This window comes from Mustela putorius, unplaced genomic scaffold (genome assembly GCF_011764305.1).
Source record: "Mustela putorius furo isolate JIRA1106 unplaced genomic scaffold, ASM1176430v1.1 tig00003870_pilon_pilon_pilon, whole genome shotgun sequence".
Lineage (NCBI taxonomy): Eukaryota > Metazoa > Chordata > Mammalia > Carnivora > Mustelidae > Mustela > Mustela putorius.
In genome coordinates, this window is record NW_025422022.1 from 2422806 (window position 1) to 2449489 (window position 26684).

Below are 26684 nucleotides of genomic sequence, written 5' to 3' on the forward strand. Positions count from 1 at the left end.
GCATCTATTAAAATGAGATTAAGAAAAAAAGAAATGTGATTTTTTCCCTCTTTATTCTATTAATATATAGTAAATTACATTAATTAATTGATTTTCAGATGTTAAGTCAACCTTACATTTCTGGGATAAATCCTTCTTGACCATGATCTTTTTTTTTTTTTTAACATATTGCTGGATTAAACTGTTAGTATCTTGCTGAGAATTTCTGCATCTAAATTTATAAAAGATACTGATCTCTAACTTTCTTATTATGTCTTGGATTTGTTATCAAGGTAATACTGGCCTCATACAATGAGTTGTGAAGTATTCTATCTTCTAATTATTGGAAAAGTTGGTCTTCATCTTTCCTTTAAAAATTTGGTAGAATGCAGCAGAGAAGCAATCCAGTCCTGTGCTTTTTTCTTTGTGGGAAGATTTTGTTTTTGTTTTGTTTTGTTTTTTGTTTTTTTGTTTTATAAATTCAGTCTTCTTATTTGTTATAAATCTATTCAGGTTTTTTTAAGTCCGTTTCAGGAGTTTCTGACTTTCCTGGAATTGCTCATTTCATCGAAGTTAACTAAATTGTTGGCACACAGTTGCTCATGGTATTATAATTCTTTTTATTTCTGTACTATTGGTTGTTCCCTCTTTCATTCCTGATTGTAGTAATTTGAATGTTCTCTATTTTCTTGATTAATATAACTAAAGTTTGGTCAGTTTTGTTGATCTTTTCAAGGAAACTTGGTTTTGTTGAATTTATTTTTAATATTGCTTTTTTTTTCATGTATTTATTTTCAGCATAACAGTATCATTATTTTTTCACCACACCCAGTGCTCCATGCAATCCGTGCCCTCTATAATACCCACCACCTGGTACCCCGACCTCCCACCCCCCCCCCCCCGCCACGTCAAACCCCTCAGATTGTTTTTCAGAGTCCATAGTCTCTCATGATTCATCTCCCCTTCCAATTTACCCCAACCCCCTTCTCTCTAACTCCCCATGTCCTCCATGCTTTTTGTTATGCTCCACAAATAAGTGAAACCATATGATAATGGACTCTCTCTGCTTGACTTATTTCACTCAGCATAACCTCTTCCAGTCCCGTCCATGTTGATACAAAAGTTGGGTATTCATCCTTTCTGATGGAGGCATAATACTCTATAGTGTATATGGACCACATCTTCCTTATCCATTCGTCTGTTGAAGGGCATCTTGGTTCTTTCCACAGTTTGGCGACCGTGGCCATTGCTGCTAGAAACATTGGGATACAGATGGCCCTTCTTTTCACAACTTCTGTATCTTTGGGGCAAATACCCAGGAGTGCAATGGCAGGGTCATAGGGAAGTTCTATTTTTAATTACTTGAGGAATCTCCATATTGTTCTCCAAAGAGGCTGCACCAACTTGCATTCCCACCAACAGTGGAAGAGGGTTCCCCTTTCTCCACATCCTCTCCAACATATGTTGTTTCCTGTCTTGCTAATTTTGGCCATTCTAACTGGTGTAAGGTGCTATCTCAATGTAGTTTTAATTTGAATCTCCCTGATGGCTAGAGATGATGAACATTTTTTCATGTGTCTGATAGCCATTTGTATGTCTTTATTGGAGAAGTGTCTGTCCATACCTTCTGCCCATTTTTTGATATGATTGTCTATTTTGTGTGTATTGAATTTGAGGAGTTCATTATAGATCCTGGATATCAACCTTTTGTCTGTACTGTCATTTGCAAATATCTTCTCCCATTCCATGGGTTGCCTCTTTGTTTTGTTGACTGTTTCCTTTGCTGTGCAGAAGCTTTTGATTTTGATGAAGTCCCAAAAGTTCATTTTCGCTTTTGTTTCCTTTGCCTTTGGAGACATATCTTGAAAGAAGTTGCTGAGGCTAATATCGAAGAGATTACTGCCTATGTTCTCCTTTAGGATTCTGATGGATTCCTGTCTCACATTGAGGTCTTTTATCCATTTTGAGCTTATCTTTGTGTACGGTGTAAGAGAATGGTCGAGTTTCATTCTTCTACATATAGCTGCCCAGTTTTCCCAGCACCATTTATTGAAGAGACTCTCTTTTTTCCATGGTATATTTTTTCCTGTTTTGTCAAAGATTATTTGACCATAGAGTTGAGGGTCCATATCTGGGCTCTCTACTCTGTTCCACTGGTCTGTCTATGTGTCTGTTTTTATGCCAGTACCATGCTGTCTTGGTGAACACAGCTTTGTACTAAAGCTTGAAATCAGGTAACGTGATGCCCCCAGTTTTATTTTAGTTTTTCAACATTTCCTTAGCGATTCGGGATCTCTTCTGATTCCATACAAATTTTAGGATTATTTGCTCCAGCTCTTTGAAGAATAATGGTGGAATTTTGATCAGAATAGCATTAAAAGTATAGATTGCTCTAGGCAGTATAGACATTTTAACAATGTTTATTCTTCCAATCCAAGAGCATGGAATGGTCTTCCATCTTTTTGTGTCTTCTTCAATTTCTTTCATGAGTGTTCTGTAGTTCCTCGAGTACAGATACTTTACCTCTTTGGTTAGGTTTATTCCCAGGTATCTTATGGTTCTTGGTGCTATAGTAAATGGAATCGATTCTCTAATTTCCCTTTCTGTATTTTCATTGTTAGTGTATAAGAAAGCCACTGATTTCTGTACATTTACTTTGTATCCTGCCACGTTGCTGAATTGCTGTATGAGTTCTAGTAGTTTCGGGGTGGAATCTTGGGTTTTCTATATAAAGAATCATGTCCTTTGCAAGGAGAGAGAGTTTGCCTTCCTCAATGCCAGTTGGGATACCTTTTATTTCCCTTTGTTGTCTGATTGCTCTTGCTAGGACTTCTAATACTATGTTGAACAAGAGTGGTGAGAGTGGGCATCCTTGTCGTGTTCCTGATCTCAATGGGAAGGCTGCAAGCTTTTTCCCATTGAGGATGATATTTGCTGTGGGTCTTTCATAGATAGATTTGATGAAGTTCAGGAATGTTCCCTCTATCCCTATACTTTGAAGCGTTTTAATCAGGAACGGATGCTGGATTTTGTCAAATGCTTTTTCTGCATCAATTGAGAGCACCATGTGGTACTTCTCTCTTCTCTTATTGATTTGTTCTATCACATTGATTGATTTGCGAATGTTGAACCATCCTTGTAGCCCAGGGATGAATCCCACCTGGTCATAGTGGATAATCTTTTTAATGTGCTGTTGGATCCTGTTTGCTAGGATCTTGTTGAGAATCTTAGCATCCATATTCATCAGTGATACTGGTCTGAAATTCTCCTTTTTGGTAGGGTCTTTGCCTGGTTTGGGGATCAGGGTAATGCTGGCTTCATAGAAAGAGTCAGGAAGTTTTCCTTCTTCAATTTTTTGAAACAGCTTCAGGAGAATAGGTGTTATTTCTTCTTTGAAAGTTTTGTAGAATTCTCTGGGGAATCCATCAGGTCCTGGGCTCTTGTTTTGTGGGAGGTTTTTGATCACCACTTCAATCTCGTTACTAGATATTGGTCTATTCAGGTTGTCGATTTCTTCCTGATTCAATTACGGGAGTTTATAGTTTTCCAGGAATGCATCCATTTCATCTAGGTTGCTTAGCTTATTGGCATATAACTGTTGATAATAACTTCTGATGATTGTTTATACTTCCTTGGTGTTCGTTGTGATCTCTCCCTTTTCATTCATAATTTTATGTATTTGAGCTTTCTCTCTTTTCTTTTGGATTAGTGTCGCCAGTGGTTTATCGATCTTATTGATTCTTTAAAAAAAAACAGCTTCTAGTTTCATTGATACGTTCTACTGTATCTCTGGTTTCTACCTCATCGATCTCAGCTCTAACATTGATTATTTCCCTTCTTATGTGTGGAGTTGGTTTGATTTGTTGTTGATTCTCCAGTTCTTTAAGGTGTAGAGACAGCTGCTGTGTTCTGGATTTTTCAATTTTTTTGAGGGAGGCTTGGATGGCTATGTATTTCCCCCTAAGAACCGCCTTTGCTGTATCCCATAGGTTTTGGATCGAAGTGTCTTCATTGCCATTGGTTTCCATGAATTGTTTCAGTTCTTCCTTGATCTCCTGGTTGATCCAAGCATTCTTAAGCAAGGTGGTCTTTAGCTTCCAGGTGTTTGAGTTCCTTCGGAACTCTTCCTTGTGATTGAGCTCCAGTTTCAAAGCATTGTGATCTGAGACTGTGCAGGGAATAATCTCAGTCTTTTGGTATCGGTTGAGTCCTGATTTGTGACCCAGTATGTGGTCTGTTCTGGAGAAAGTTCCATGTGCACTTGAGAAGAATGAGTATTCTGTTGTTTTAGGGTGGAATGTTCTGTATATATCTATGAGGCCCCTCTGGTCCAATGTGTCATTCAACGCTCTTGTTTCTTTATTGATTTTCTGCTTCGATGATCTGTCTGTTTCTGAGAGAGGCGTGTTAAGATCTCCAACGATTAGTGTATTCATATCAGTATGACTCTTTATCTTGATTAACAGTTTTCTTATGTAATTGGCTGCTCCCATGTTGGGGGCATAGATATTTACAATTGTTAGATCATTTTGATGGATAGTCCCTTTAAGAATGATGTAGTGTCCTTCTGGATCTCTGACTACAGTCTTTAGTTTAAAAGCTAATTTGTCTGATATGAGAATCACTACCCCAGCCTTTTTTTGAGGCCCATTGGCATGAAAGATGCTTCTCCATCCCTTCACTTTCAGTCTGGGTGTATCTTTAGGTTCAAAATGGGTCTCTTGTAGACAACATATGGATGGGTCCTGTCGTTTTATCCAGTCTGCAACCCTGTGCCGTTTTATGGGCGCATTTAGGCCATTCACATTGAGGGTGATTATTGATAGATGCGTTTTTATTGACATCGTGTTACCTTTGAAGTCTTTCTTTCTGTAGATTGTCTCTATATTTCTGTTTGGTGCTAGTCTTGGGCTTTTTCCTCCTTTAAAGAAGCCCCCTTACTATTTCCTGCAGTGTTGGCTTGGTGGTTGCATAGTCTTTTAAGCCTTGCCGGTCCTGGAAACTCTTTATCTCTCCATCCATTTCGAATGTCAATCTTGCTGGATAAAGTATTCTTGGCTGCATGTTCTTCTCATTCAGTGCCCTGAATATATCTTGCCAGCCCTTTCTGGCTTGCCAGGTCTCTGTGGACAGGTCTGACGTTATTCTGATGGGCTTTCCTCTGTACGTAAGGAGCTTCTTTGTCCTAGCTGCTTTCAAGAGGTTCTGCCTACAATTATAGTTCTTCATTCTTACTATTAGGTGTCTCAAGGACTTTCGAGAATCTGTAATCTTGGGGGGAAGCCGTTAGGCCTCTAGTACATGAGCGCTGGTTCCATTCACGAGATTTGGAAAATTTTCATGAAGAACTTGTTCCACTATATCTTCTAGACTTCTTTCTTTCTCCTCCCCTTAATATTGCTTTTCTATTCTTTGTTCTATGAACTTATACTCTAATACTCGTTATTTTCTTCCTTTTGCATGCTTTGGTTTGCTCTTTTCCAGTATCTCTCTCTCTCTTTTTTTTTTTTTTTTTTTAAGATTTCATTTATTTGATAGGAGGAAGAGCCGAGGGAGAGGGACAGACAGACATGCTGAGCAAGGAGCTGGCACCAGGTCAGTCCCAGAACCCTGAGACCATGACCTGATCCGAAATCAGGAGTCTGACCCTTAACTGACTAAGCCACACAGGCACCCCTTTCAGTGTCTTAAGATGGATGGTCAGGCTATTGATTTGAAATTTTGCTTTTCAATGTAAGCAATTATAACTATAAATTTTCCTTTTCATCTCTGTATGTCGTTTTTGTATTTCTCTTTAGGGATTTTCTAATTTCCGTTATGATTTCTTTTTTGCCCCACAGTGGTGAAATTCTCAGGCTTTTCTGTTAATTTTCATTTTCACTCCATTTTATTGGCAATGAGACTTTCTATAAATTCAGGGCACCTGCATGGCTCAGTTAAGCATCTGCCTTCAGCTCAGGTTATGATCCTGGGCTCCTGGGATCGAGCCCCGCATCAGCCTCCCTGCCTTGGCGGGAAACCCGCTTGTCCTTCTCCCATTCCTCCTGTTTGTATTCCCACTCTTGGCTATCTCTCTCTGTCAAATAAATAAGATCTTAAGAAAAAAAGGCTTTGTATGACTTGAGTCCCTTCAAATTTATTGAGGCTCACATTATAGGCTGGCAGAATGTTCCATGTGTGCTTAAGAAGAATCATATTCTGCTGTTATTGGATAGAGTGTTCCCTGGAGATGTCTGCTGGGTCTTGCTTATATATGGTGGTGTTCTGGACTTCTCTTACCGTGTTGGTCTAATGTTTACTCTATCCATTACTGAGTGTGGAAATTGAAGTCTCCAGCTCTTACTACTGAATTGTCATTTCTCTTGTTACTCTTTTGTCAGCTTCCTGTGTTTTGTTCACTTTGATTAGATATGCTTGTAACAGTTCTAAATTTCTGTATGTTACAGACCCAGCAGCACAACTGTGTATGTGTTGTTTTATACAGTTGCTTTTTAAGTAAGAAGAATGCAGAAAAATACGCATCTTAAACTTTTAGAATTATGTAATTATCTTTACCAGTTCTCTTTGGGTTTTTGTGTGTGAATTCTGGTTTATCTGTTTACAGCCCAAAGAGCTTCCTTAGGCATTTTTTGTAAAGCAGTTCTTCAGGCAACAAATTTTGCTTTTATTTATCTGTGAGCGTCTTTATTTTGTTTTCATTTTGGGAGAGGGGGGTAGTTTGTAGACTTATTTTTTTTTACAGCAGTTTTAATATTCCCAGCAAAATTGAGCAGAAGGAACAGAGTGTTCCCTTGTACTTCCTGCCCCACTACACGGACATCCCTGACCGGAGTGATGCATTTGTTACAGTTGATGATCCTGCACTGACAAGTCCTATCACACAAAGTCCGTAGTTTACCTTAGGGTTCACTCTTGGTGTTGTACATTCTGTGGGTTTTCACAAACCTTCAATGACATTTATCCACCGTTATTGTATCATAGAGAATAATTTCACTTCCCTCAAACTCTTCTGTGCTTCACCTAGTCATCCCTCTTTCCACACCAACCCAGACAAACCTCCATCTTCTTGCAGTCTTGATGGTGCCGCCTTTTCCAGAATTGTCATACAGTTAGAATCACACACTATGGACCCTTTTCTGTTTTCATTTTTGAAAGATAGCATTGCTGGATATAATCTTCGCTGACATCGCTTTCTTTTGGTACCTTGAATGTTGTCCCACTGCCTTTTTCTTCCATTATGTCTGGTAAGAAGTTAGCTGTTAATCTTACTAGAATTCCCTTGCAACTGAGGAGTTACTTTCCTCTTGCTGCTTCCAGGTTTTCTCTTTACCCTGACTTTTGGTATTTTAACTATAACCTGTATTTTTGGATCTCTGCATTTTTTAAAAACTTTATTTATTTATTTGAGAGAGAGAGAGACGCAGAGAGAGAGCATGAGAGGTGAGGTCAAAGGGAGAAGCAGACTCCCCATGGAGCTGGGAGCGCTATATGGGACTCGATCCCAGGACTCCGGGATCATGACCTGAGCCGAAGGCAGTCATTTAACCAACTGAGCCACCCAGGTGCCCCGGATCTCTGCATTTTTTATCCTAAACTTGGGGGAAGTTTTCAGTCATTTTTACAATATTTTTCTGCATCTTCGTCTCCTTGTGTTCCCCATTGTACAACCGGTGTACAGATGCATATCTCACATTTCTTTGGCTCTGTTTCCTTTCTTTATTCTATTTTCTCTTTTTGTATTACATAATTTCCATCTTTTTTTTTTTTTTTTTTCTTTTCAGGTTGGTTGATTTTTCTACCAATTCAAATCTGTTGAGTACCGATAATTAACAAACTTTTCCTCTTAGGGGCCCCTGGGTGGTTCAGTGTAGCTGAGTGACTCTTGATATCGGCTTAGGTCATGACGTCAGGGTCAGTAAGCTCCAACTCCATGTCAGGCTCTGCACTGGGCATGGAGCCTGTTTAAAATTCTCTCTCTCCTCCTCCCTCTGCCCCAGACCCACATCCTCTTTTTCTTTTTTTAATTCTTTCAGTCTTTGTACATTTCAACTCCAGAGTTTCCATTTGGTTCTTTTTGCATCTAGTTCGATAATGATATTCTTTACGGTGATACTGTCTTCATACTTTACTTCTATAAGCATGGTATTCTTATCTGAAGTCTTTGTTGGCTGTACCTGGTATCTCTCTTTCCCAAGCAGTTTCCACTAGCCTGTTTTCCCTGGTGTCTAGGCCACTTGTTCCTGTGTGTTTTCATGACTTGTGATTTTTTTGAAAACTGGACATGGTGGGTTATAAATTGCAGCAGGTTCATATATTGGTTTGTCTTCCCCGTCTCTGGGATTTACTTTTGTTGTTACTTGCTTGGTGGTTTGTTTTGTGACTTGGCTAAACTATTTTAGTGAAATCCATTACCCCTACTCTCTGAAGACTTCCAGGGGCTTCTCGGTGGGCACAGTCTTGAGCAAGTCCTGGAAAAAAAGGGGGGTTTCATAAGGCTCTCCTTGACTCTCCTTCTCTGGTTCTCTAAGCTGCTACCTTTATTTGGTGTTACACCTAGCCTGTTGGAATCAACGGATACTGGTTAGCCACTCCCTTGTTTTTGTTTTGTTTTGGTTTTACAACATCTGGTGCCTCAGTTGCTTAGCAGTCTGATCCAATTAAATTTGGGTAGGGGTGGAACTCTACCTTTCCTTTTGAAATACGTATTTTTTAGATTAAGAATCTGAGTTGACAGATTTTTCCTTCAGTGCTTTTAATATATTTCCTTTGTCTCCTGGTGCCCATGCTTGTGGCTCTGTCTGTAATGCCTTCACCTCCTACCCTCTACTCTCTGGCTAGTTGGTGTTACCCTCTTTCTTGGTGTGGTGGTGGTGGTGGTGGTGGTTTTTTGTTTTTTTGTCTTTTTTTAGGTTTGATTGTGACGTCCATTGGTATGGTTTATGCTGAACACCTGCTTTCCTTCCAAGAATCTGGAATTTTGATCCATGCCCCTGTGGCCAGCCCCTAATAAAAAGATTCTGGGCAGGAAGTCCTTAATGAGCTTCTCTGGTAGACAGCATTTTGCATGTGTTGTGACAACTTATTGCTGGAGGAATGAATCGCAGCTGGTGTGATTCCCCTGGGAGAGGACCCTTGCAAGCCTGTGCTCAGTTTCCCTCAGACTTTCCCCCATATGCTTTTCCCTTTGCTCATTTTGCTTAGTGTCCTTTCGCTGTGTTAAATCATAGCCATGAGTGAGACCGCATGCTGAGTCCTCTGACTTCTAGTGAATTCTCAAACCTGGAGGTGGACTTGGGTGTCCCCGACACACAGTTGTTTTCCTCTAGCCTGTGGTAGCTCAGGAATCCACCTGTGATTTGAGAGGGTTTATAATATTGTTTTGGAGGACTCCCCCTTCTGTGGGGCCTTCCTGTCTGTGATCGCCACAGATTTCTAGTGCTCTGTTGTCTCCTGACTCTGCCTTCTGACTCCCAAAGCCTGGAAGACTGCACTTTCTGCATGAGTCCTACCAGCAGCAGACTGGGGAGTGCAAAAGCCTTTGGGTTCCGTTGTTTAAAGAATCCATTCCCCCAGCCCCCATTTTCTAACAGCTTTTGGTTTCTTTACAGTGTTGTCAAATATTTATGTTTATATTACTCCTTGCAGTGGAGCTGCCTGTGCTTTTAATAGTTAACAAACATTCTTAGTAATTCAGGCAACTTTTTCCAGTTCTTTATAGTACACACAGCTCTCAAATAGCTGGTGAAACCCATATCTTCCTCGTATGAAGAGCTGTTACTTTTCAAAGAACTGCTAGAATTCTTTGATAAAAGCAGGGTTTTTTATTCATTTTTTCCATAGTGATGCTCTGTTGTTCCAAATTTTCCAGTCATTGGTCTAAGACCCAAACCTGAGAAAACTTTCAGCATTTCTTGTGGTTTTAAAGTTATCCTGGCAGCCTGCTCCCACTGTTCTGGCTGGGAGGAATCATAGCAAGTATTAGCAAGCAGCATCTCGCTGACAAGGTTATCGATGATGATACAATGTGCCAAGCTTTTCCTACTGTGAGTATTTTGCAACTTTGGTCTTTTCTTATAAGCTGATACATTTCATGCCTTGCCCTGATATAATTTCTAGGCTGTTTGGTATTTAATGTAGCAATAGCAGATTTACTCTTTCTTCCTACTTATCTTCAGCTCTTTAACCAGTTTGGGCTTCTCTGTGGGTTTTTGTTCCTGTGTCAGGGAACCTTTGTCCATCCTTTTCTGGCTCCTGCAACTCTATAGCACATTTCAGCACATGCCTGGGACCACAGATACCAGGATGTGCTCTGAGGTAGGTGAAGTGAATTAGGTCTTTGGAATGATCTTTTGATTAATTTCACTGCTTTGCAAACCACCAGAGGACACTGTAATGTTAAGGAAAGCCTTGTTTTATTTGTGTAACATCTTGGCTATTTAGATTGAGTTTTAGAAGGAAATCCTAACAAAAAGAATTTTGGTCAGTTTACTGTACCACAGGTAGTCAAAGCTATTGTGATTCAGATTTGCCAGAATTTCACTGCACTTGTGATTGTGGGTAACATAGCAAAACAATCTAGGTAATGTGCGTAAGATTTCCGTGCTGTTCTTTTCTTCATTTTGTCCTGGGCTTTTAAGGGTCTTGTAGAACTTGTCTGCAGTTCTATACTTCTGTGTTAAGTTTGTTTCCTATAAAATTCATTGCATTGCAATTCTGTAACTAGAGGTGGATACCTGAGCATATAGTTTGAAAAGAGGTTCACTGAGACAAGTTTTCAGAAACAGCTATGTTAGCAGGGAGAGAAAGAACCTAAGAGGAAGGGACTGAAAACCTGAAGAAAATTTATTTATGTTTTTCTCTTGTGATCAAGGTTTTCCTCCCTCAATCCCATAAAAGCGCTCTGGAAGTAATTTTAGGCTTAATAGTATGGTCAAATATTTTTAAATCTGGGTGATGATGCCTTTTTGTGGGAGACTAACTTATGTTAGCCACTCAGACTTAGAATCAATAGGACTTTTCCTTTAAGCTTTCAAAGGGGGGAAGAAGGACATGTGTCCTTGAATGGTGGGGAGAGGGTGTCATGTACCCAGTTTAGTCTGAGTTGGTATTAGAAGACTGTAGTCATTGACCTAAACCTCCCAACCCTGCATCTAGTGCCTGGAGTGACTCTTGTAGACCTGCCACTTAAAAGTCATGGTTGCTGTATGTGTCTTGTATGTGTCTTGCCAGTTTGCAAAACCATATTCCCCCTGAGAATTAGTAGGACAGCAGTCTGCAACTTGAATGTCCGTCCTATTTAATTCAAAGAATGGTTTTTACCCTTTTAAATAGTTGGGAAAAATCAAAAGCTTAATATTTCATGAGACCAGTAAATTATAAAACATAATTTTAGTGTCCATAAATAGAACTGTTTTGCTTTTAATGTCTCCTCCTTAACATGTTGTTTGTGGCTGTTTTTGTGCTACACTGACAAAAATTCAGTGGTTGGGAGCCCATATGGCCTATGTGCCCCTTTACCTAAAGTTTGCGAACCCCAGTTCCCTGTTACTGGCTACCTTCGGTGTCTACACGAAGTCTGACCACTCCGTATACATAAGACATCGAAGCTAGCCTACCCTAGCCGCTGAGAGAGGGGCAGGCCTGCTGGGGGCTGGCAAAGGAAGGCTCCCAAGGGTTACAGCCCTAGAGAGGAAACACCAGTGAAAGGACAAGAGGAGCAGGAATGTCACCCTCCCTTACTAGCTCTCTCTCCAGCTTTAAGAAAATGGAGGAAAGGAAAATTGGGTGCTCTGGTGTAGTATGGTTTAGTTGACCCTTGAACAACATGGGTTTTGAACTACACACATTCTCCTATCCACAGATTTTTTTCTGATAATTACTACACAGTACTATGAATGTATTTTCTCATACTTAAAACTTTCTTAGTAACATTTTAATATTTTCTCCAGCTTCCTTTATTGTAAGAATACAGTATATAATACCTATACAAAATATGTGTTAATTGTGGATGTTATTGGTAAGGCTTCCAGTCAACAGGATATCCGTAGCTGTCCTAGGGGGAGTCAAAACTATATGCAGATTTTTTTACTGCCTTGGAGGTGGGGGTTGGGGTCCCTGACTCCCGTGTTGTTCAGCTGTACTTCATGCTTCTGGAACGGAAATGGAGTTAGAAAGAAAATGAGTATTAAAATGTAGTTTCCTCTTAGGAGAGTATCTCTTTACCCCTTGTCTTTAAAACTTTTAAACTGTTTCTGCTGTGAAATTGATTCAGGTGGAATTTTCCAGAAATACATCTTTTACTTACATTGAAATACTTAAGCCCTTATGTAAAACTTTTCAAAGCAAAGGAGCAGGGAAAAAAAAAATCACTTTCAGAGCTTGCCGTGCTATATTCTGGACTGTGTGGACTTACATATGCAGGTCCAACATTAGTTATTAACTGATAATCTCTGTAGATTATTACTTATCTCTGTAAAGATCTGTTAGGCATGAAATCTGCCACCTGCTGAAACAAGTCCTTTCTTTACCCCTAATCCTTTTTGCACGGAAGCAATAATGTGTATTTAATTTTAAACTTTTCTATAGTTAAGGGCTTTAATTCCCCATGTCCCAGGTAGAAATATTGGAAAGTTTTTGATAAGGGTAGATTTTGAGAGTAGGGGAAATGATGAGGTAAATTGTTCTCCTGTTCTCCAAAAGTGTCTATTGTCGTACCCTAAATTAGCCTCTGTTATTTTGGAATGTTGGAGAACCAGGTATACCATTATGTCATCTGACCTGACCTGTGGCTTTGCCAGATATTTATTGATGTTCTTGGTAATTGATGGGCGTAGACATTGCATCCTTAATTAAAGAGCTGCTCTGTGGCTGTAGGCCTCTCCCTACAAGGTACAGAGATGCATGCTGCTGCCGGGGAAGCAGTGGTTTTTATGTTAATAACTATAGAGAGGTTCCAGCAGATTCTGAGTATTTCCCCATAACATGGGGATATTATGTCAAATAGATTTTGTTCACCTGAATCATCAAAGATCTCCCGTTTACACTTAATGTGAAGGGAGCAGAATTTGTCACAGTAATAACTATCTTCAGTGGCAAATTCATAAACCAGTGTGAATTCATAAATTAGGTATGGGATGTATTGATCATCACATTGAAAGATTAGCCGCATCTCCCTTTGAAGATGTTAGTGTAATATAGTTCAAACCAATATTCGGAGGTCAGTAGCTGATCATTCCAGACCATTTTGTTACTGATCCAGCATCACGTGCTCTATGCACCTCTCTCACTTGTAACCGAGTGCTTCTCAGTGATACTCTCAGTACTGACCGTTTCTTCCATGAGCCGGTTCCGCACGTCGGGAGGCTCCGAGCCCTGTGCAGCTAGCTGTGTTTACAGCCAAGCTGTGCTGGAGGACGGCCTGGCCTGGGTACCCTGAGGATGACCAGGTGGAAGGCTACAGATGATTAAGTCCTGTTCCAGCTGTAACTGAAAACCAACTCAGGTGGTCAGGGTCTGAGGTTAAAAATAAGAACAGAGCCCCCTTTGAATCACAGAAAAATGGGCTACCTAGTATACGTCCATGTATTCTGGGCATAAAATTTTAGCATCTTGTCTGACTTAATTTCAAGGAAATTGCTAAAATCCCCAGTGTCCCGTTCCTGTGCTCTTTTCAGATGATTCGGCTTAGGAAAGAGATGGTCATTTTCCTTTTCTGTTGTGGTTTTTATTATTTCTGATGCTTCCTTATGAAACTTGCCCCCCCCTTTTTTCCAGATAATACGTTGACACCTCTTTCTTTTCTGTTTCTAAACAGGTTGAAAGGATCGTTGACAAAAGGAAAAACAAAAAAGGGAAGATAGAATACCTGGTTCGGTGGAAAGGCTATGACAGTGAGGACGACACTTGGGAACCAGAGCAGCACCTTGTGAACTGTGAGGAATACATTCATGATTTTAACAGACGCCACACCGAAAAGCAGAAAGAAAGCACACTAACCAGAACAAATAGGACCTCTCCGAACAATGCCAGGAAACAGATCTCCAGATCCACCAACAGCAACTTTTCTAAGACCTCTCCTAAGTCACTAGTGATTGGCAAAGACCACGAGTCCAAAAACAGTCCATTATTTGGTGCCAGCCAGAAGTTCAGGAAAAACACAGCTCCATCTCTCTCAAACCGGAAGAATATGGACCTAGCAAAATCAGGTATAAAGATACTTGTGCCTAAGAGCCCCATTAAGAGCAGGACCGCAGTGGACGGCTTTCAGAATGAGAGCCCTGAGAAACTGGACCCCGTCGAACAGGGTCAGGAGGACACAGTAGCCCCAGAAGTGGCAGCCGAAAAGCCAGTCGGAGCCTTATTGGGCCCTGGTGCAGAGCGAGCTAGAATGGGGAGCAGGCCCCGAATACACCCATTAGTGCCTCAGGTGTCTGGCCCCGTGACTGCAGCCATGGCCACGGGATTAGCTGTTAACGGAAAAGGTGAGTGTCCAGGTGAGCTGCTCAGCGGGCAGCATCCCTGTCGATGGCCACGGGCTATTTCCCAGCATGCTGTTGATGTTCTCAAGTTGTGTAGGCACCCTTCTGTACATGTTGGTCTTGCTCTGGAGGGCAGGCTGATGCAAGTGTGGGGAGTCTGTGGACCAGCACCTCTGAGAGCTGGTGCAGCCTCTCTCTTTACTTGAAGCCTTTGGCATTTCTCTCTTCAGTCACCGCTAGCTGTCTCTGTTTAACTTGTATCCACAAACTGTCCCACCACACCAACTTGCTTAAGCAGTGTCTCCTCACTCGAAATCTGCTATGCTTGGTATGTTCCTTTATGGCAAGTTTCTCTGTGAACCTTTATACATCCAAGACGCTGAGTCTCACGTTAAGGGTTCATCTGAATTTTCTAAAGGTGACCTGTATTGATTAGAAGTCACAAGCCTTATTTTGCTGACACGTTTAGATAACCAGAAATGCCTTTCGAGGGAAGGTACCAGTCATGTAACAGAACCTACAGGACTTGCATTTGTTTGTCTGTAATCATCAACTGTTGAGATCCCACTGTCCCTTTTTCAGAGTAGGAGTCCACTCAGCAGAGGTGGTGGTTTCTGTTGGGTTTCTGCTCCTGCTCCTGGGTTCTGCAGCTTGCCTGACTGTACCGTGGCCGCCCAGCTGCTAAGATTGCACAGCTGGGGTTAGCACACACCGCTCCCTTCCCCAGCTGTCCTCATGCCTCGGCTAGCCACCAATGTTTACAGAATTCTGTTACAGGTTTCTCGGATGTGAGCCCCACTAGCTTCCCCTCACCTTGGGCCCTGGTCATTTCTTACCTGCCATAGCTTTCTCACTGGTCTCCCTTCTTCCTGCCTGTTGATGGCTTCTGTCCATCTTCTGTAGTTCTTGGATGGGGGTGGGATGCCGATGGGTATCCCCATCAGCGGTCTGACCCGACCACCGCCACTCTAGTTAGCAGGCTTGCTCTTGAGTCTCTGCTTGGCTCTCACCCCATCTCTGCTCCCTCGCTCTCTGCCAAGCGCATAAAGCCTTCCCTGCCCCTCAGGGTCCCCCGGAACTCCCACTCTGCCTTCTGCTTCAGGAACCCCCGTCCCTGCGTCCTCTGTTTCAGGATTGTAACTGCGCCTTATCTGTGTGTCTCCGCCAACTCCCTCTTAGTAGAGTCAAATGCAACAAAGGGAAATGATGTCAGTTTGGAGGGGGAGCCCTTCCCTTAAGGAGAACTGTTCACCTGAGACACTGCCCTGACCATCTTGCTCTGGCACATCAATGAGTTTTGGTTTAGATCTTGTAGCAACAATGAGGGAGGGATCTAAACTGAAATCTGGGTTTCCCTTGAGACAGTAAGTTGCAGTCTGGCTAGTGTTGTTCAGATAACACGCTTTACCCAAATGCCGCTTTTCTTCCTTGCTCTAAAAGTTTCGCCCTCACCTGGAGCTTGTATCATCTTGTTTACTGAGTTCACTTCCTGAGTGGTTGGCCTGCTCAGAGATAGAGTTTTCTTTCACATCCCTGTCAATGAAGGATCGTAGAGGCTCGGAGGCGGAAGAGACTCTGTTAGCCATCTGAGTGCGTGCTCTGTGCCGCAGCGAGGGAAGTGGAGTCCACAAAGACTGGTGCTCAGAGAGAACTGAAGGCAGAGGTGAATCAGAACACGTTTCTTACATCCTCCTCCCGGTTCTGGCCTTTGCTTGCTGCCTCCGTACACGAGGAGCATCTCCTTCTCTGTTGATGACTCAGGACCCGGTGCTCTGCTGGGCTGCTGGGCTCTGTGCAGCGGATAAGGGCAGGGCAGCTGCTCACTGGGGCCAAACCCAGCGCACGGCCTGTTTCTGTGCAGCCTGCAAGCTAAGAATGGTTTTGACACTTTCTAATGTTTGAAAAAACTCAAGAGCAATCCTATGTAATCTATGTAATGACATGTTGAAAATATATAAGAAATCAACTTTCTGTATCTGAAGTTTTTTAGAGTTGAGTTTTGTTTTCTTTTCCTTTTTTTAGAGAGAGGAGAGAGAGAGACTGTTTTTTGTTTTTGGAGAGAGAGAGAGAGAGAGACGGGGGAGGGGCAGATGGAGAGAGAGAATCTTAGCCCAGCGTGGAGCCCAATCTGGCTCCATCCCACAGCCCTGAGATCATGACCTGAGCCAAAATCAGGAGTCAGAGGCTTCACCAACTGAGCCACCCAGGAGCCCCTCCATAAGTAAAGTTTCATTGAAGTACAGCCACATTCTCATTCATTGACTTACGGTCTGTCACTGCTTTCTAGTTACAAGACAGAGTTGAATCATTATGAAAGAAACTGTATAGCCTGCAAAGCTGAAAAAATTGGCAGTCTGACCCTTTACAGAAAGGGTTTGCTAATCCTTGCTCTAGGAAGTCGTAGTCCCAGGGCAGTATTTTAGGAAAATAAGGAAACACAAAAGGCTTCAGAAGATCTGTGGTTCCCCTTTGTCCACAAACATTGTGTGTACATACACTGTTAAGGGTGGTGTGGGGGCATGATTTTCAAAATTTTTTGACCCCAGAGTTTCCACATTTTGTCTTCACCACAGCTATGCAGGCTTGGTTGCCCTCAGCAGAGCTTCCAGCTTTGTTATAAAAGGAGAATAATGCCTTTGATTTAAATAAGGAGTTAGTGATTTCCTTTTTTATTATTCTCCCCATTTTGAAAAAAAATTTTAATGTCCGTAAAGGTGGCTTTGGTTAAAACCACCAGGAACATGTAAGCAAAAATTCTTGAATTATTTCATCTTGTTCTGTAGAGTTAGATTGATTGATTGGGATGAGAGTAACACTGTATTGGCAAGGCCCTCGTGACCTCCTTCCTCTCCTGGCCCTGCTGTTGAGACTACTCTTATCTGCTTCGATGAGAAAACCAGAAGCCCCTCAGGAAGGTCTTTAGGACAGCGGTAAGTGACATGGCCATGATCTAAGTCAGGCTTGCAGATTAAAAGGGAAAAGGACCATCTCTTCCCTCTGGACCTCCCCTTGGAGTGTCCTTTCTGAATGAAATATGATGGCAAAAGCCAGTGGTGTCTTAGACAGCATGGCCACCTACAGGCAAATGCTTAGGTGGATTAATGCCTTGGCTTTTCCTCACCCTTGTCCTTTGTAGAAAGATGCTTTGTTCTCTCCTTGGGAAAGTAAGCTTCAAGAAGGGACTTTGTTTCTCCAAGGCTAAATCCACTGTTCTGGGGCAGTGCCTGTGCATAGTAGTGCTCTGCCAGTGTTTGTGGAGGGAATAGTTCCAGTAGAATGGGTGCTCACTGAAGAGAAGGATTGGAGTTCTTTGTAGCCCTGTGGCTGGGTCACACTCGGTGTGAGGGGGAAAACGATATTGAAATGGCAAGGTACGGAGACCAGAAGTACAGGAACATTCAAGAAAACCTATTACTAGCCTAGCCCTTGGGGTGTTTCTTTCCTAAGAGAACAGTACTGAAGCTGTGTCAGGCTGTTGGTCCACACTCATAATTTCTTAAAGTAGTTATTTGTTTTTACTTTCCACATTAATTTTAGAGCTACATAAGAAAACTGATTTGTTTTTTTAAAACTAATTGAACCGATACCCGTGGAGTCACTGGGAAATGAATCATCTTATTCAAAACATTAATCATGTGTGTACGAGGGATACTTTTGAAACCAAACACAACAGATATTTAAATATCTGTTAACCAAGAGAGTAAATGTTTCTGAAGAATTTTAACACACACGGTTGCTTTTACAGGATAACCATATGTATATTTGGTTTATAACTGTTTTAAGTATGAAACAAAGGTTTAAAAGATGACTATATTGTTTCACTCAGAAATAGGAAAAATTTTAAAGTTAGGTGTGACTATCTTCTTTCTACTGTTCTTTGTTAATAAGTTAATGATAGTATTTTCTTGCTCTTTTAATTTAAGCCTAACAAATTAATCCTACAAAAGAAGCAACTGCTTTTCACAACTGGATTGTTGTTACTTTGTTCTTTTATGAATTCAAATATATAAATGCTCAGCGTTTGACCAGTATGACCCTTGAGAAAACAGTTAACACAAAGTGAGGTCTAAACCCCATCAGTGTTACCAGGTGGGGTTGCTGCTGGAGATTAAGCTAAAACCATCATATACAGGGAGAAAGTGAAGAAGTACTTAAACATACCACAAGTCTTCGATCCTGTGAGCATTTCCATCCAAGGAGGCCCCTGGGAGAAATTGTTCGGGAAGATTTGGTTTCTTCTGAGGAGCTGGAGTGTAAATTCCCCTCGGTGAGAATATGAAGCTGACGGTCTCTCTCCCTTCCCTGCTATTATCAGGGAAGCTGGTGTTCCACCCACAGAAGAGGCCTGTGGTCCCCTGGGGCCATGTGTGATTTATGTGCTGAGATTAGAATTTAGCTCCAGGGAAAATTAAGAGATCGGGAGACCACTGGCGGAGGCTGCTCAGCAGGCCCCAACAGGAGAAGTCTACCGGGAAAGAGGGGACAGTTGAAGCTGTCCCTTGCAAGCAGTCTCTTCGAAGGACTTGGCGTTGGGCACAGGCAGATGTTTGTTTACTGGTGCCTCCTGTGAAATGGGTTCCATGCTGGATGGCTTCCGTGTCTTACCTCACCGGGAACAAATCTACCTATACATAGATTACAGAACCTAAAATTGAACCATAGGGGCATCAAGTTTTGAGGCAAGCGGATTGCAACTCCGTGCCCCACAAAGCATTGACTAGAATGCGTCAGGTAGAATGATGGGGTGGTCTAGACAAAACTGTTCCTTCTTCCAGAGGGAGCTCACTGGGCCACAGAACTCTTGTGCTAGCGCATCTAGTGGCGTCTTAGGCACAGAGCTCTTGGAGAAGAGGCGCTCGTCTAGCAGCAGCAGTCCATGAGCGTGAGGAGTTAGTCACCTCCAGGAGTCTTGGAGGACATACCAACCACAGTCATTTCATTTTAAAAGTTAAAAATGTGCTTCTCTTTGCCGCTGATGTAGAGCCAAGGCCTTTTAAGAAAGAGGTACTTTGCTTTGCCGTTTGCTTACTGAGTCAAGCCCTTTCCTTAGGGTGTGGGTCCATTGGTTAGAGTGGCGGGGTGTGGGAAGTGCTTCTGTACCACACCGTCTGCCGTTGCTGCTGCACCTCTCACTGAAGTGGAGCAGAAACTTGGATTCTTACAAGTCCAAGTGCACAGGCCTGGGATGTTTTTTTCATTTTTCTCATTTTCTCACTTGTATCTGATTTGACAATTATTTTCACTTAGAGACTTTCCAGAGCGTTAGACATCATTTCCCTTGAGGCCTCAGCTCACCTTTTGTAATCGTATCTCCGATCTTATGTAAAAATGGATTAAATATGATAACAAGTTCAGCGGGCCTAAGAAGTTTAGAGGAAAAAAGCCAGCCGGCTCCTGACCAGGGCACATCCCAACAGGAGGGCACACCAGCCCCTGGGGTTCAAGGTTTGAGGGCATTGTTGAAGGGTGATCAGGACCTGGGGAAGTGGTGACCCAGCGAACCTACTTCAGAACCTTGACTGTTTAGTTTTCTCTTTTCGTTTCCACTCTCTTGAGTATTTTTTCCATTACCAGTGATTCTCCGAGCATGGTGTCCAGAGGAGCCGCCACAGGAACTCTGGGGGGCCTATTAGAAATGCAGGTCCCCGGGCCCCCTATGCCTCCTAGATTGGAATGTCTGCTGAGCTCAGCAGCCTGTTTCACAAGCCTTCCCAGGGCCTGTGGTGCTCGCCAAAGTGTCGCAACGACCCCCTGTTGCCATGCTTTATTTTAAATTTGGTTCTAGAGCAAGGTGGGAAATAAATAAAAACACTGCTAAATACTATTTATAGTATATTTTAGATTTTTATGGTGCTCCTATTGTCTCGTAAGGTTGCTTATTAGCCTTAGGATATCTTGATTTAAACCTGTCTTCAGGCTTTTGTAATTTGGTTTAATATTTATAATTAGAAATTTTAAATGACAGGAAAACATTATAAATTAATTAAAGCATCTCAGAGAAAAAAAAGAAAAATAGAAGCACCCCCCAAGCTCCACCTCCTCTTCCTCTCCAGAGAGAAATAACAGCTGTTAATAGTTCTTTCCTTCCAGAAATTTTATAAACATGCCTGTCTTTTAAACACATCAGTGAGCTCATACTTGTCATATGGTTCTCCAACTTAGGCTCTTATTTTTAATTTTGACATATCTTGGATATAGTTTCATATCTACACTAATAGCCCTACATCGTTCCTGTAAAATTCTGTGGCTGTTCATTGTTTGAGTACGTATCATAGAGCTACCTGCTCCCCGGTGATTGCACGTACCTCTCAACAGGGGGCACTTTGGCATTTGGGGCTGGACGGGTACTGGCTGAGCATCCCCAGCCCTGCCCTTAGGATGCTAGCAGTGGCCTCAGGCATGACAGATCGCCGTTTCTGTTAGACCCACCTGCCAGCACAGGGCCTGTGTCTGGGTGCATCCATTATGGGAGAACCTCAGCTGTAGACATTAGAGTTTTTCCGACACAGATGAGTACATTTTATCGGTGTTGCAACAGCAGAAATGTTAATGTACCTGAGTAATCCATAAATATAAAAACGGTGAATTTATGCAAGTAACTTAGAAGTACATTGAGCAAAATAGGCAAGTTTACTGTTACCTCCTCCCTTAAGAATACCTTTCCCTTCCGCAGAGGGAACGTTGTAGTTTGAAGGTGTCCTTTCAGACCTTGTGCATATTTACACTCTGATACGGAATCCTACTATGTACATGGTTCTGGTATCTTCCCCTTTTCTTTAACATGTCACGGAGAGCTTTCTATTTTAAGACACAGATCTCTACCTCCCTTCTTTTGAAGTTTTAAACTTGATTTTTGTCTTTTTGGATGCGAGTTCGTATTTATGAAGAAGTTGCGAAGCCGCTACAAGAGGAGCCCATAGGCTTCCCCCCGGGCCCACCACTTGTTTACATTCGGCCTCACTGCCTTCCCCTCCTCCAGGCTTGTGTCTGTGCCCACCTGCTTACATGCCTACGTATTCATACACGCACCCCCCTCCCCACCTGTGTGAATGCTTGCTGGACCCCTGCCCAACAAGAGTTCAAGGCTATAATAAAGATTTTGCTAGATGTTGCCAAATTGCTCTCTAAACAAGCTGTAAACATTGTGAGTGCCCATTTACCTATTACTCTTAATCAACTTTTAAATATCTGTCAGATATTTCAAGTAGAAGATGGTATCTCGTTTTAATTTTAAAATGTGAGAGTTCTGGTTCCACAGGTTAGAATTGTTTGCATTTATTTTTCTGTTAATTCCCTTTATAGATTCTCTTGCCTCTTGAGAGGGGGACAGAGTCGTTCCAACTTTTTCAAAACGTGAAGACTCTGAATTTGCGGGTAGTCCTAGCCCAGGGCCCACGCTGATCTCGTGCATTGGGGCTGGGGAGCACGTCCTTCCAACCGGGCATTTCAGAAGAGCTCCCAGACTTTGGTTTTCCCAACACCCGCTCCAGGACAGACGACTTTCATGCCAGGGATTAGGACGAATAGTGCCGTCGAGTCTGTGCCTCAGAGGATTTACAACAGTTTAATGAGAAGCCCTCAGATTAATTTGTATTAATTTTATGGTTCCTGCTCGGGTTTTAATCTACCAAAGTGTATTTTATTAACTTGTGAGTTTTATAATTTTAAAGAAATTTGAGTTCTTTAGGTCATATGTCAGAGAAGAATCTGATTACAGTTCCTCCTCCTCTTGAACTTTACAACTAACTGGCACAAGGGCAGAATAAAAACAAGTCAACAATGCAAGTGAAATTCCTTTTTTGAAAATATTTGCTCTTGTTGGCACCTACTGGTGGGGGATGAATACCTCATTTGTTTTGGGGCATCTGGGCAGCTCAGTCTGTTAATCATCTGCCTTCATCTCAGGTCATGACCCCAGGGTCCTGGGATCCAGCCCCTGTGCTGGGCTTTCTGCTTAGTGGGGAGCTGCTTCCCTCCTGTCCTCTCCCCCTGCTCAGGCCGTCTCTCGCTAACTTGCTGAATTTCAAATAAATAAAATCTTTAAAAAAAGAACAAAATCCCATTTGTCTTATGCATTCCCATTTTTATTGCTGTTATCCTTAGCAGGGTGCTAGCCTTCTAGACTAGCATCCTGTATTTTAGGAACAAGAGCAGCTATGTACTATACAGTGTATGAGCCGTCCGGTCTTATCCCAAGCTGTTCTGTGGCTTTTGTTCTGACTCCAGTTCCTCTAACATTATTCTTCCTCTTTCAGAGAACACTTGTTTTATAGATGAGCCTGGTTGGGGAAGAGCAGAGTTGGTAGAACAGTAGGGTCCTCATGATAACCTGCTTCTGATGTCAGTTGTCTGTGTCACTTTGGGGAAAGGGATTATTTATAAGCCTCATTCCTAGTGTTGCTAGTACTCTGTTAGTCGAGACTCTCTCTCGAGTGAAACTGAACTCAGATTGGCCTCAACAAACAAGCAAACACAAATGCCATCTGTTGGCTCAGGCGAATCCGTTGCCTGCCCCCTCTCTCCACCTCTGGGCTCTCTTGGCTTTATTTAGGCAAATCTGCCCACAGGGAAGGCAGTGCTGTCTGCAGTTCTAGCTGGCATCCCAGCCCTCACAGCAAACTAGGCAGAAGTGCCAAGAGAGGAGATGAGCTTCTTCCAGACTCTGGTTACCCAAGCAAAACCCAAGGCTGTTAATAGTAGGAGCGGACTGAGCTCTTGACAGTCTTGACACGATTAAGATTACTGAGTACACTTGGAACCTAGCAATGCTTTCCTAAGTTACAGAATATTGTGATTGTTAAATGTGGAATAGTAAGTGAATAATAACTTCAGTTCGTGTTTTAGCTTTTGGGCAGGCCTCTGAAACCTACATAATCTTCTCCCAGTACACCCCGATGTTGCTTAACTATGAGACTGAACTCTGTGTTCACCTTTACATTTTTCTACTTGTGTGTCATTATGTGCTCTTCTTCCTTCAGAGCTGTGAGCCTTTTGAGGGGGTTCGGGGTGTGCTAGGCACCATGTCTGTTTCCTCCTAATTTGGTATGTTGCCTTTGACAAGGCAGTCACATTTTTCACTACAAACGAGGAAAGGCTGTGTTCGAATCCGTTCATTAGGGACCTTCTTAAAAGAAGACCCTTCAGAGTCCTGTTCCTCATGGTACTTTCGCTCTGGGCAGAGTCTTAAGTAGCTTGGCCTCGCAGGCTAGGTAGAGGAGCACTGATTCTTCAAGGGAATCTCCAAAAAAGTAAAATCTGGCAGAGGAGATCCAGAGAAAGGTCCAGAACAAATTCAATAAAAATTAGGATGGTAGAGTGGGAAAGCATTGTGGCAAACACTGTAATCTTGTTTAGAATCTTCTCCATTGTCTGGTCTCATTGTTTACCTATACTAGGTGCTTAACATTTGTGTGTGAGCTAGTGAGTTTTTGGAGTTTTCTTCACTTCACTTTCATCATTAGTGTTTGTCTTCTAAAAAGGCTCCTTGTGGAAAAGGAACAAAGTTTGTGGGGGGTAATTGAGAGGAATTGCTGAGGAAGTAAGAGCCAGGGCAAGTTTTGAGCCTGCTTGCAGATATGGAATGACATGTAATTCTTTGAGCTGGAAGAACTCAAGAAAACATCTGTAGGTTAATGATGCAGAACATCTCTTAAAAATACCAGTGAATAATTTTGCTCTATATGACAATATCCAGGAGGCAACTTTACGATAATAAGTAGGGCCCCTCACCCACTACCAGAGCTCGTGTCACTAGAATGGGCCTCAGACTAGTAGAACCTTTCCCGTGCCTTAGGTTCTTGGTCATTTTGAGATGGAAATAACCTCGCTGTGTGATTCTGTGCAGTTCTTCATTGTCATTCCCGAGCTACAGCCTCTAAGGGAGCCCTGCAGCCTTTCCCCGTGATTTTTCCCAGTTGAACTGACTTCTCCTTTCTCATCTGCCCCCAACTTAATAGCACCCCTGCAGCGCTCAGAGCTGTGTACTTCCTCAAGTTCCTGATGGGGGATTCCCCGTTCACCTTCCTGCCCTCCCTGAACCCAGACACCTGCCCTGCTCACTGGTCCTCCACCTTCCCTCCCGGTCTCTAGAGTGGAGAGCATCCGGTCTCTGTGCTTCAAGGCCAGGGCGAGGGGGGCAGGAGGCAGCCTCTCTCAGACCCAGATAAACAGCCTGTCCCGCTGAAGCCCATGTTTTCCACCCCCACCCCCACCCCCGGCCACCGTACTGTCTGCTTCACCGACCTCTTGGTCCTATGTCACTATTCCCCAGAGACAGACTTCAGGGTCCTGGCCCTTCTCACCCCAGTGCTCGCTGTCACCCCAGAGGACTGGGCTCCGCATGGAAGCCATGACAGCCCCATTGCTCATCCTGGTAGCAGCTAGCGTTTACTTTGTCCCTGGGTTCACTCCATCCTTGTGTTGCTGATCACGAGCCGGGAGTAGTGAATGCCCGTTTTACTGATCATGCCAAGCTGAAAGCCAGAAAGGGACTAGGATTCAGGAACACCTTTTCTTCAGGGTTCTGCTTGTTTCCACCCTGATTCCGATTTTCCTTTTAGGCCACACCTGTGCGGTATTTTGTCCAGGATTGTTTGCTTTTTTCCTTTCCCACCCACCCCAGTGTGGCTCCTGTCATTCTGCAGGGGCTCTCGGTCCCCACACCGTGGTCACCCCCAGGCCACTCCCTGCCACATTTAATAGGAGCACCATGTTGTTCTTGCTTTCGTTTTAGTTGTAGCAGCAAGCACATATGCCCTAAGGTCACTGTCTTAAACATCTTTAAAGATTTTTTTTTTAATTTGTCCGAGATATCACAAGTAGGCAAAGAGGCAGACGGAGAGAAGGGGGAAGCAGGCTCCCCGCCAAGCAGAGAGCCGGATGTGGGGCTCGATCCCAGGACCCCAAGATCATGACCTGAACTGAAGGTAGAGGGCCAACCCACTGAACCACCCAGGCATCCCTTAAACATCTTTGAATGCATAGTTGAGAAACATTACAAGTGCATTCACACTGCTGTGCTGCAAAGCTCTAATGTGTTTTCACCTGACAGTTGAAACTCTGCCTCTTAAATACTAATGCTCCCTCCCATCTTCCCCACAGCCTGGCAAACACCATTCTTCTTTCTGCTTCTGCAATTTTGACTACATTAGATCAGCTTGTGTCACTTCACAATGTCCTGGAGCTTCACCATGTTGAAGCCAGGTGCAGGAGTTCCCCCTCTCTGAAGGCTGCGTAGTAGTCGATGGTGCGTCTATACCACGTTTTCTTTGTGCTCATCTGTCAGCCGCCATTGGGTTGCTTCTACCTCTTGGCTGTTGTGAATGATGCTGCCGTGAATGTGGGCGTGTAACTGTCTCTTCCCAATCCAGCTTGGACTTCTTTCAGATAAATACCCACAGGTGGAATTGCAGGCTCCTGTGACAGTTCTGTCTTTAATTTGGAGGAGCCCCCATCCTGTTTCCTGTAGCAGCTGTACCATGTGACTTTGCTACCACACTTTACATCCTCCCCCCAATACTTCTTGCATTGTCTTTGATTTTGAGAGACTTGTTTCTGGAGCACTGCTGTTCTTTGTACACCTTACACCTCTCTGGCTGTTGGTTTTCTCGTTCGCTTTTGTGGCTGTTCTTCTGACTCCCTTTAAGAGGCACAACCCCCAAGACTGCTTGCCATGCCACCATACACACAGGGATATTTATTGGGGGCACTGGGCCTTCGGGAGGACGCTAACAGCAGCCGCAGCAGCTGGGGCCAAGCGACATCCGCTGGGGGTTCCTGCTGCCCTGGGTGTCCCCATGCTGCCTAAGCACTTAGGGTCCTTCTTCCCAATCAGTCAAGGTCAGCAGGCCTCCCCGTTCCCCTGAGCTGCTCTACTTCCACACGTCCTTTTGAGTTGACATGCTCCTCTTTATTTATTTATTTATTTATTTATTTTTAACTTTCCTGAAAGTAATCTCTATCCCCACCATGGGGCTTGAACTCAACGACCCCAAGATCTCGTCCCGCGCTCCACCAGCTGAACCAGCCGGGTGCCCTGATCCGCTCCTCATTACAGCCCTGTCCCCAGGGTTTCTCCTCCCTGCCTTGCCCCCAAATGGGGGAAGTGGATAAAGCTTTCTGTTCCTTTGTGTCTTATCCTAATGTATCTGCATAATTACTGTTTTACTGATGTCCTTAAACTTCAGAGTTAGCATTTTAACTGTGTATTAAGATTAATACCATATTGTT

At 43.0% G+C, this 26684-nt stretch overlaps 1 protein-coding gene across 4 annotated transcripts in view; it reads left to right on the forward strand.

The window, feature by feature from the left end:
• The window catches only part of CDYL (chromodomain Y like), a 250499-nt gene that overhangs the window by 159103 nt on the left and 64712 nt on the right, over positions 1–26684 (forward strand). For 2 of the 4 annotated variants that reach the window (XM_004753643.3, XM_045067029.1), the window contains one exon: positions 13793–14459. In XM_004753643.3, coding sequence (XP_004753700.1) covers positions 13793–14459 — 667 coding nt within the window. Of the gene's footprint in view, positions 1–10266; positions 10294–13792; positions 14460–26684 lie in introns of those variants that run through there. The other 2 variants (XM_004753644.3, XM_004753645.3) reach the window with 2 other exon arrangements.